This window comes from Nansenia antarctica, assembly GCF_963989245.1.
Source record: "Nansenia antarctica genome assembly, chromosome: 1".
NCBI classification, from domain to species: Eukaryota; Metazoa; Chordata; class Actinopteri; order Argentiniformes; family Microstomatidae; genus Nansenia; species Nansenia antarctica.
In genome coordinates this window covers 114,503,439-114,514,502 of record NC_137674.1, presented here as the reverse complement: position 1 = coordinate 114,514,502, position 11,064 = coordinate 114,503,439, and the positions used below count along the sequence as shown (strand labels likewise).

Genomic DNA, 11,064 nt, shown 5'->3' with positions numbered 1-11,064 from the left:
TTGGTCTGCTGGGGGTGAACGGCGCAGGGAAGACTAGCACCTTCCGCATGCTGACAGGAGACACCAGCGTCACGCACGGAGAGGCCTTCCTCCGCCACCACAGGTCAGTCAGCCTGTCTGTCAAACCTTCCTCCGCCACCACAGGTCAGTCAGCCTGTCTGTCAAAGCACAAAGAGCTGCATTTCTTGTATGAAAGGCGCTGTATAAATAAAGCTTTACTTACTTACTTACTCACTTACTCACTCTCCCCAGCGTGCTGTCAGACATGGAGAGGGTTCACCAGCTGATGGGCTACTGCCCGCAGTTTGACGCCATCAGCGACCTGCTGACAGGAAGGGAGCACCTGGAGTTCTACGCTCGCCTCCGAGGGGTGCCGGAAGAGTCCGTGGCCAAGGTACTTAACACTAGAACAGCCGTGCCTATGTTACCTACTAAAAGAGCCGCCTCTTTACAATTTTCAACCTGCTACTTACACACAACGACCGCTAGTTGGCCACCTTGTAAATTAGCCTGCCTCCTCCTACACAGAAAAACTGCTAAATATCTTCATACTAACTTATCCTGATGTGATTTAGAGACTGGGTGGTAGAACCCACATATCTAGGAAAAGTCATGAAAGGAGGGTCCTGAAATTTGATCGAGTGCAGACCCCCCCGTGGCTGTTCTAGTGTTAACCTGTCACCCTCACAGAAGTAGGGTGTGGTGGAAATGGGTTAAGCATGAGTTTCTGCAAAAACTAGTTCTGAAAGAACCTCTCCTCAGGGACCCCCAGCCTCTCCTCAGGGACCCCCAGCCTCTCCTCAGGGACCCCCAGCCTCTCCTCAGGGACCCCCAGCCTCTCCTCAGGGACCCCCAGCCTCTCCTCAGGGACCCCCAGCCTCTCCTCAGGGACCCCCAGCCTCTCCTCGGGGACCCCCAGCCTCTCCTCAGGGACCCCCAGCCTCTCCTCAGGGACCCCCAGCCGCTCCACATATCTGATCTGTTCCACCACCAGCTCACCTGACTCAACTAATCAAGTACAAACCATCGGGTCCCTGAGGAGAGGTTTGAGAACCACGGCTCTAGTGAGTGCACATAGGCTAACACCAGCAGAGGCTGGTGGAGGTAGAAAGCGGAGGCCGGGCTCATTCTAATGCTCTCTCTCTCTCTCTCTCCTCCCTGTGCAGGTGGCCCAGTGGGGGGTGAGGAGGCTGGGCCTGGTCCAGTACGCCGAGCGGGAGGCGGGCGGCTACAGCGGAGGCAACAAGAGGAAACTCTCCACCGCCATCTCCCTGATCGGAGCCCCGCCTGTCATATTCCTGGTGTGTGAGGAACCACATGTTCACATGTTACATTCACATGTTCACATTTACATGTTTACATTCACATGTTTACATTCACATGTTTACATTTACATGTTTACATTCACATATTTACATTTATAAGTTACTGTGTGTGTTTATAACCTGCTCTGTGTGTCTACACCCTGCTGTGTGTGTGCAGGATGAGCCCACCACGGGGATGGACCCCAAGGCCAAGAGGTTCCTGTGGAACTGCATCCTCAGCGTCATCAAGGAGGGCCGGGCTGTCGTTCTCACCTCCCACAGGCAGGGGGCGCTCACTCACGCTGCTGCTGCTGCTGCTGTTGTTGTTGTTGTTGATAATAATAATAATTATTATTATTATTATAATACTACTGTACATCCTGAATGAAAATGATAGCCAGCACTTGAATATCAAGTCGTTTTGGAATATATCCAAAGTATTTAGTGAATAATTGTTAATAATAATATGAAATATAATTGTTCTAATAATTATATAATATAATGCTGCTCAGGGAATGCAGCAGATCAGGTCTCAGACATCTGGTGCTGCATGGTCACATGGTCACATGGTCCCATGGTCACATGGTCACATGGTCACATGCATCTCCCCATGGTGTTGGTGACCAGGCTGCAGTAATCACTCATACTGTACTGTTGATGGAAAAATAATTAATGACAAAGGTTTGTATCATATCTTTAATGTGTTGTTGGTGTGTGTGCGTGCGTGCGTGTGTGCGTGCGTGTGCGTGTGCGTGTGCGTGTGCGTGTGCGTGTGTGTGTGTGTGTGTGTGTGTGTGTGCAGCATGGAGGAGTGTGAGGCACTCTGCACCCGCATGGCCATCATGGTGAACGGAAGGTTCCAGTGCCTGGGCTCCGTGCAGCACCTGAAGAACAGGTAACACATGTCTACCCCCTGTCTGTAGGTCTACCCCCCTGTCTGTAGGTCTACCCCCCTGTCTGTAGGTCTACAACCTGTCTGTAGGTCTACCCCCTGTCTGTAGGTCTACCCCCTGTCTGTCAATCTACAACCTGTCTGTAGGTCTACCCCCTATCTGTCAATCTACAACCTGTCTGTAGGTCTACCCCCCTGTCTGTAGGTCTACCCCCCTGTCTGTAGGTCTACAACCTGTCTGTAGGTCTACCCCCTGTCTGTAGGTCTACCCCCTGTCTGTCAATCTACAACCTGTCTGTAGGTCTACCCCCTATCTGTCAATCTACAACCTGTCTGTAGGTCTACCCCCTGTCTGTAGGTCTACCCCCTGTCTGTCAATCTACAACCTGTCTGTAGGTCTACCCCCCTGTGTGTCAATCTACAACCTGTCTGTAGGTCTACAACCTGTCTGTAGGTCTACCCCCTGTCTGTAGGTCTACCCCCTGTCTGTCAATCTACAACCTGTCTGTAGGTCTACCCCCTATCTGTCAGTCTACAACCTGTCTGTAGGTCTACCCCCTATCTGTCAATCTACAACCTGTCTGTAGGTTTACCCCCTATCTGTCAATCTACAACCTGTCTGTAGGTATACCCCCTGTCTGTCAGTCTACCCCCCTGTCTGTAGGTCTACCCCCTGTCTGTCAGTCTACCCCCCTGTCTGTAGGTCTACCCCCTGTCTGTCAGTCTACCCCCCTGTCTGTAGGTCTACCCCCTATCTGTAGGTCTACAACATGTCTGTAGGTCTACCCCCTATCTGTCAATCTACAACCTGTCTGTAGGTCTACCCCCCTGTCTGTAGGTCTACCCCGTGTCTGTCAGTCTCACCCCATTTATGCTTATGGGGTCATATCTGTAGGAACACGCCCCATTGCTGCTTGCGGTTATATTTTTGCTTGTGTGTATTACAACATTTACAAGTGTAGAGCAGTCACCTGACTCAAACATAGGCCAGTGTATGGCTGTAACTTTCCAATATAGGAGGCCTTTAACCTCCACTATCATAACAATATAGTTTAGTAGGCCTTTAACCTCCACTATCATAACAATATAGTTTAGTAGGCCTTTAACCTCCACTATCATAACAATATAGTTTAGTAGGCCTTTAACCTCCACTATCATAACAATATAGTTTAGTAGGCCTTTAACCTCCACTATCATAACAATATAGGAGGCCTTTAACCTCCACTATCATAACAATATAGTAGGCCTTTAACCTCCACTATCATAACAATATAGTAGGCCTTTAACCTCCACTATCATAACAATATAGTAGACCTTTAACCTCCACTATCATAACAATATAGTAGACCTTTAACCTCCACTATCATAACAATAAGCCCTCAATAACTCTAAAATGCAGCATCTAATAATCCCTTTAATCTCGTAAACCCCGCACAACTCCCCTCCCCTCTCTCTGCTGTTTCTTTCTGTGGGTGGGTGCGTTCGTAAATACGCTCTGAGAGCGCCGGAGTGCACCCGGGGGGGGGGGGTGTTCTACTCTGACCGTTCGGAAATGAACCGATTTCAGTCTGAAACCAGAGCAGATGTGAAACCGGAGCGTATTTACGAACGCACCCTGCTGTCGATGTTCCTCTGCGTCAGGTTTGGGGACGGCTACACCGTGATCCTGCGGCTGACCTCCCAGGGCTCCGAGCCCCCGGAGGAGCCCGCCCCGCCCTGCCCCGCCCCGCCCTGCCCCGTGGACCAGTACCTGCAGAGCCGCCTGCCCGGCATCCAGCTGAAGGAGCGTCACCAGAACGTGCTGCAGTACCAGCTGCCCTCCACAGTCTGCAGCCTGGCCACGGTCTTCAGCCTGCTGGCCGCCTGCCGCCTGGAGATGGGCATCGCTGCCTACTCCGTCTCCCAGACCACCCTGGACCAGGTAGGGTTACCTAGGTTAGGTACCTACCTACCCACCTACCTACCTACCTACCTACCTATCTACCCACCTACCCACCTACCCACCTACCTACCTACCTACCTACCCACCTAGACCTACTCTGTCTCCCAGACCACCCTGGACCAGGTAGGCTACCTACCTACCTACCCACCTACCTGTCAGTCTCTACAGTCTCTATCCTCCTTTCTCTCTCTCTCTCTCTCTCTCTCTCTCTCTCTCTCTCTCTCTCTCTCTCACCCATCCTTCCTGTCAGTCTCTACCGTCTCTATCCTCCTTTCTCTCTCTCTCCCATCCTTCCTGTCAATCTCTTCTGTCTCTATCCTCTCTCTCTCTCTCTCACCCATCCTTCCTGTCAATCTCTACTGTCTCTATCCTCCTCTCTCTCTCTCACCCATCCTTCCTGTCAATCTCTACTGTCTCTATCCTCCCCTCTCTCTCTCTCACCCATCCTTCCTGTCAGTCTCTACTGTCTCTATCCTCCTCTCTCTCTCTCACCCATCCTTCCTGTCAGTCTCTACTGTCTCTATCCTCCTTTCTCTCTCTCTCACCCATCCTTCCTGTCAATCTCTACTGTCTCTATCCTCCTCTCTCTCTCTCTCTCTCTCACCCATCCTTCCTGTCAGTCTCTACTGTCTCTATCCTCCTCTCTCTCTCTCACCCATCCTTCCTGTCAATCTCTACTGTCTCTATCCTCCTCTCTCTCTCTCTCTCTCTCTCTCCCATCCTTCCTGTCAGTCTCTACTGTCTCTATGCCAATAAAGGGACAGGCTGGGATTGTTTTATGAATTCCACGTGTGGGAGATCATTTATGAGCGAGGAGGGAGTGGTTAGCACATGAGAACAACAGGCTGCAGGATTTGTACCATTTCAACCCTCCTGTTGCTGTTTGTCTCTCCGCAGCCCAGAGTTGTTGAACCAGAGGCTTGGCTGCCCACCACTTGGGGGGAAACAACATTGTGTTGAGCTGAGGAGGGTTAGAGACAGTTTAGCTGAGCCCTTCCCTCTGGAGCATGCTGCTACATGATGCTAACATGATGCTAACATGATGCTAACATGGTGCTTACATGATGCTAACATGATGCTAACATGGTGCTTACATGATGCTAACATGATGCTAACATGATGCTAACATGATGGCTCAGAGCAGGGTTAGCATGATGCTAACATGATGCTAACATGATGCTAACATGATGCTAACATGATGCTAACATGATGCTAACATGATGCTAACATGATGGCTCAGAGCAGGGTTAGGGTCAGTCCATTATTTACCAGGCCGCTTTGGAGAACAGTGTCAGGAGAACAGTGGCGTTTACTGTATATATATATTATATTATATTATTTTGTATTATTATATATTATTATTATATTATTATTATTATTATATTATTATTATTATATTATTATTATTATTATTATTATTATTATTATTGTTCTTATATATTATTATTATTGTTCTTATATATTATTATTATTATTATTATATATACATCACACATCCTTCTCTCCTCTTCCAGGTGTTCGTCAACTTCGCTAAGGACCAGAGTGACGACGACCAGCTGACCCAGGTGATCGTGAACGGGGGGGCGGCGGCCCCTCAGACCCCCCGGCCCCCCCCGCCTCAGACCACCAAGACCCCCCAGTCAGGCAAACCCCCATCAGACACACCCACACCCAGGGAGGCCAGAGGACCCAGGGAGGTGAAGGAGGTGAAGGACGAGGGCGTGGCCATGACGCCCAGGCCACCAGGAGAGGAGAAACCACCACAGCCTCACCAGGACAAGGAGGCGCAGGCCAGGAAGGGAGGCGGGGAGGCCAGCAGGGACACAGGCCCCAACCCTGGCTCCAACCCCTCCAACCCTGGCCCCAACCCTGGCCCCAACCCTGGGAACCCTGGCCCCAACCCCTCCAACCCTGGGAACCCTGGCTCCAACCCTGGCCCCGGCCCCTCCAACCCTGGCTCCAACCCTGGCCCCGGCCCCTCCAACCCTGGCCCCAAACCTGGCCCCAACCCTGGGAACGCTGGCCCCAACCCTGGCCCCAACCCTGACTCCAGGCCCACAGGGGAGAGGAGGTCAGGCAGCAAGGACCCCTCCTCTCTCTTCATGGTGGGTGGCGGCGCTGACACACAGGACAGCCAGATGTGAGACGAGGACAGAAGAAACCAGGTGGATACGCAGGAGACGGACGCTCAGCTGGTCACTCTGCTCACTGGGAACCATGTCTACACCCCCTCCTAAACATGTCAACACCCCCTCCTAAACATGTCAACACCCTCTCCTAAACATGTCAACAACACCCCCTCCTAAACATGTCAACACCCCCCTCCTAAACATGTCAACACCCCTCCTAAACATGTCAACACCCCCCTCCTAAACATGTCAACACCCTCTCCTAAACATGTCAACACCCCCCTCCTAAACATGTCAACACCCTCTCCTAAACATGTCAACACCCCCCTCCTAAACATGTCAACACCCCCCTCCTAAACATGTCAACACCCCCCTCCTAAACATGTCAACACCCTCTCCTAAACATGTCAACACCCCCCTCCTAAACATGTCAACACCCTCTCCTAAACATGTCAACACCCCCCTCCTAAACATGTCAACACCCCCCTCCTAAACATGTCAACACCCCCTCCTAAACATGTCAACACCCCCCTCCTAAACATGTCAACACCCCCTCCTAAACATGTCAACACCCCCCTCCTAAACATGTCAACACCCCCTCCTAAACATGTCAACACCCCCCTCCTAAACATGTCAACACCCCCTCCTAAACATGTCAACACCCCCCTCCTAAACATGTCAACACCCCCCTCCTAAACATGTCAACACCCCCCTCCTAAACATGTCAACACCCCCCTCCTAAACATGTCAACACCCCCTCCTAAACATGTCAACACCCCCCTAAACATGTCAACACCCCCCTCCTAAACATGTCAACACCCCCTCCTAAACATGTCAACACCCTCTCCTAAACATGTCAACACCCTCTCCTAAACATGTCAACACCCTCTCCTAAACATGTCAACACCCCCCTCCTAAACATGTCAACACCCCCCTCCTAAACATGTCAACACCCCCTCCTAAACATGTCAACACCCTCTCCTAAACATGTCAACACCCTCTCCTAAACATGTCAACACCCTCTCCTAAACAACAGGTGTGTCAGGGGTGTTAGGGTCAGGTGTGTCAGGGTCAGGTGTGTCAGGGGTGTTAGGGTCAGGTGTGTCAGGGTCAGGTGTGTTAGGTGTGTTGGGGTCAGGTGTGTTAGGTGTGTTGGGGTCAGGTGTGTTAGGGTCAGGGGTGTTAGGGTCAGGGGTGTTAGGGTCAGGTGTGTAAATGGACAACAAACAGTTCCTCTCCAGTATCCTAAAGCACTTTAATTATGAAACGCTGTGCACAATCTAACCAACCACAATCTAACCGATGATTGTTGGTATCAGAAGATGTTTAGGTCAACAAAATCATTTACATCATGGATATATTTCCACTTTGTTTTCATGTTTTGCACAGAGGATATTTTTTACAGGGTTACTTCCTAATTTCTCCACACGAAACAGTTTCTTTGTCTGCGTTGCCCTGTCGACGACATACAGGCCCACAGTACTGGATTATAAAACGCTGCCTTGCTTCGGTCAGCTGTTGTTTTTATATTTATATATGTTGTGTTTTTAATTGAGCTGGTGAGCTACAGTGTCTGGAACTAAACAAGATGGAGCTGCACGTCCAACCAGGTGACTGATGCTGCTATGGAACTCTGAAGCATTAGAGAGACTGTCCCAATCATAAGCATGTGTAGCATATCTATACAGCTGAATGTATGGTTATATGATGGTTATATGATGTACTGTGTTATTACGCTTGAATATTCATACTTGGATATGCGTATGGTTATTTATCCTAGATGTACATAATGCAAATGGAGTAATATATCAGGTTATATATATCTTGAGTATTTTGTTCTGAAAATGAATAAACACTTGTTGAAATGTGTAAATGTTTCCATCGTCATTGTGGTGATCTGTCAGGGGTTAAGGGTTGTCTCCATGGTGACGCGAGGCTGGGTTCCAACATGTCAGCTGACCTGCACTGCCATTCAACTGGACTACGCGGGAAATTACGTCAACTACGTCTGATTCTGTAAAAAGCAAGAAAAATAGCGAAACGTGGTTGTGTGAAGAGAAACTCTTATGCTGTTGAGATAGTAATGGCCGATATTTTGACGAACGTATTTAGTACATTCATTCCACAGACGGGGACATCGAAGACTTTCAAAATGTCGCCACCATCATCATCATCATCATCATCATCTACATGCAGTACGTTGGTGGTCGGGGAGAGAAGCTGCCTCTGAGTTGGGCCTCAAAGTGTTCTTTTTCACCCAGACTCAAATTCTAAGCCTTCCAGGCTCTCTTCACCACTACATGTACAACTTCAGCCCAGAACATTTCAAGGTACCGTATTTTCCGGACTATAAGTCGCGGTTTTTTTCACACTTTGGCTGGTCCTGCGACTTATAGTCAGGTGCGACTTATATATCAATAATTCATAATCTCTGACTGACATGAACTGACATACGGTAATCTCTGACTGACATGAACCAAGGAGTAACTTCCGCTAGCGCCTCATACACGATAGAATAGCCATTATACTTGACAATGTGGACATTAAACACGACAATGTGGACATTAAACATGATGTTATGGACCTTATACACAATGTTATGGACGTTATAAACGATATTAAAGTCATTTATTCCTTCCAGAGACTGTTCTATGTTGCTAAGTTACCCCCGCGAGGCTATTTTGCTACTTCCGCTAGCGCCACATACGCGATAGAATAGCCATTATACTCGACAATGTGGACATTAAACACGACAATGTGGACATTAAACATGATATTATGGACCTTATACACGATATTATGAACGTTATACACGATATTAAAGTCATTTATTACCTTTCAGAGGCTGTTCAATGTTGCATTGTTTGTAGGCCGCCCTTCATCCTAACTACTTCCGTTTTTCACCAAGCTATCTTTGTCATGGCCTTATACACGATAAATAGTCGTTACACTCGACAATGTGGACATTAAGCACTATATTATGAACGTTATACACGCTATTATGAACGTTATACACGATATTAAAGTCATTTATTACCTTTCAGAGGCTGTTCCATCCTGTTTGCTTGCTCCCGCGACGCCATTTTGCTAACCTTCGTTAGCAACGCGCTAGCTAGCCCTGGCTTTACACTCGATAATTTAAGTATTTCTAACCTTTCAGAAGAAGTTTTAACGTGAATTATGTCCTTCCTGGGCTTACAAATCCTCTCATGTCTCTTCACAGTGCCAGACTAGAGTCAAGCTCAACAGGGTCTTCTTTCCCCGCTGATTCCGCCAAGCCCGTTCCCTTGAACCATGCGACTTATAGTCCAGTGCGACTTATATGTGTTTTTTTCCTCTTCGTGACCCATTTTTGGCCTGCTGCGACTTATACTCGGGTGCGACTTATAGTCCGGAAAATACGGTAATTCTAGCAACAGCAACACTGACTGACAACAGCCAGATAAACTGTCAACCCTTCTTTGTCTCAGACTGTCAAAGTAATTGATGCCAAGATGGTAATTTCTAATGGAGATGAGGATGAGTGTTTTTTACCCTGAATAATTTAAATTGGGTGGTGTCATGACAACTGTTACACTACAGCAACTGACTCAACATTCCTTCTGTTATGTACAGTAGGCTACAAGTGAAAATGGTCTGTTCTGCAGAGATGAGATGGGGACTTTGGCCCAGGTGGAACTCCCCTGTCTCAGTCACAGTGTGTCAGAGTTATGACCCAGTGGGCCCTATTATGCACTTCTTAACTTGCCGTCTTAAGTGTTAATTAAGACGCACCGCCAGGTTAAGACCTACCGCCACCCTTATTATGCGCTTCATACGCGCTACTGCTATTACCTGGATCCATACCAGTTCGCCTACAGAGTGTTATGCACACCTTAAAACTGGAAAAGCCAAATGTGGTGGAACCCCAGAGAAACAGAGACAGAGGCCAGGAGAATATACAATGATTTATTAAGGATGATATACACAAAGAAATAGGCCCTACACTAACTAGTGGAAAAACAAACATAAGGTGTGATGCAGGCGATAGTTATGGGGTGTGTAATTATACTATGTGTGTGTGCGTGTATGAGGTCAGGGGTGTTGTATTATGTGCTGCGATACTACCCTAGTGAGCAAAGTCCGAGATCCAGACGGGGTAGTCAAGGGGAATGTCCAGGGGTCGGGCCAGGGAGTCCGAGATCCAGACAGGGGTCGGGCCAGGCAGTCCGAGATCCAGAGGGGGTAGTCAAGGGGAATGTCCAGGGGTCGAGCCAGGGAGGGAAATCCAGAAGAGAGTAGTCAGAGGGGGTCCAGGGGTCGAGCCATACAGATAGTTATGTTCAAGCGTTGGATCTCCGTCTGTAGCAGGGTTAAGTAGGCGGCTGTCCAGGTGGTGATTGGGACAGCTGGGCTGAAAGGTAATAGCCCACACCTGCTGCAAACAGAGCCAGAGATCCGGCCCACTCAATCCGGCCGGGAGGGGGCGCCAGAACGAGGCTCACGGGGGCGTGTCAGATTAGGAGGCACAACAGTACCCCCCTCCTCAGGGGAGGCACCGGACGACGGACCCAGGGCCCCGGGGTTGGCTCGGTAGAAATCCTCCAATAAGGACGGGTCGGCGAGATAGGACGCAGGCACCCAAGTCCGGTCCTCGGGCCCGTAGCCAACCCAGTCCACTAGGTATTGAAACCCGCGACCCCGGCGGCGGACCTCCAGTAGTTTGTTTACCGTCCATACCGGGTCCCCATCATCCAGGACACGGGGCGGCGGCGGAGCCGGGCTGGGGGAAGACAAAGGGCTGGCGGCCACAGGTTT

The 11,064-nt window shown here is 49.3% G+C and overlaps 1 protein-coding gene across 1 annotated transcript in view; it reads left to right on the top strand.

Annotated features, from left to right (window-relative positions):
• abca7 (ATP-binding cassette, sub-family A (ABC1), member 7) overlaps positions 1–6,282 on the top strand; it is a gene marked incomplete at its 3' end in the record, with an annotated part of 109,576 nt that extends 103,294 nt beyond the window's left edge. Inside the window, 7 exon segments of the mRNA XM_080530532.1 lie at positions 1–103; positions 253–394; positions 1,167–1,301; positions 1,483–1,586; positions 2,107–2,199; positions 3,838–4,117; positions 5,653–6,282. The exon segment at positions 1–103 is cut by the window's left edge and continues 4 nt beyond it. Coding sequence (XP_080386658.1) covers positions 1–103; positions 253–394; positions 1,167–1,301; positions 1,483–1,586; positions 2,107–2,199; positions 3,838–4,117; positions 5,653–6,282 — 1,487 coding nt within the window.
• Between the last annotated feature and the right edge of the window lie 4,782 nt (positions 6,283–11,064).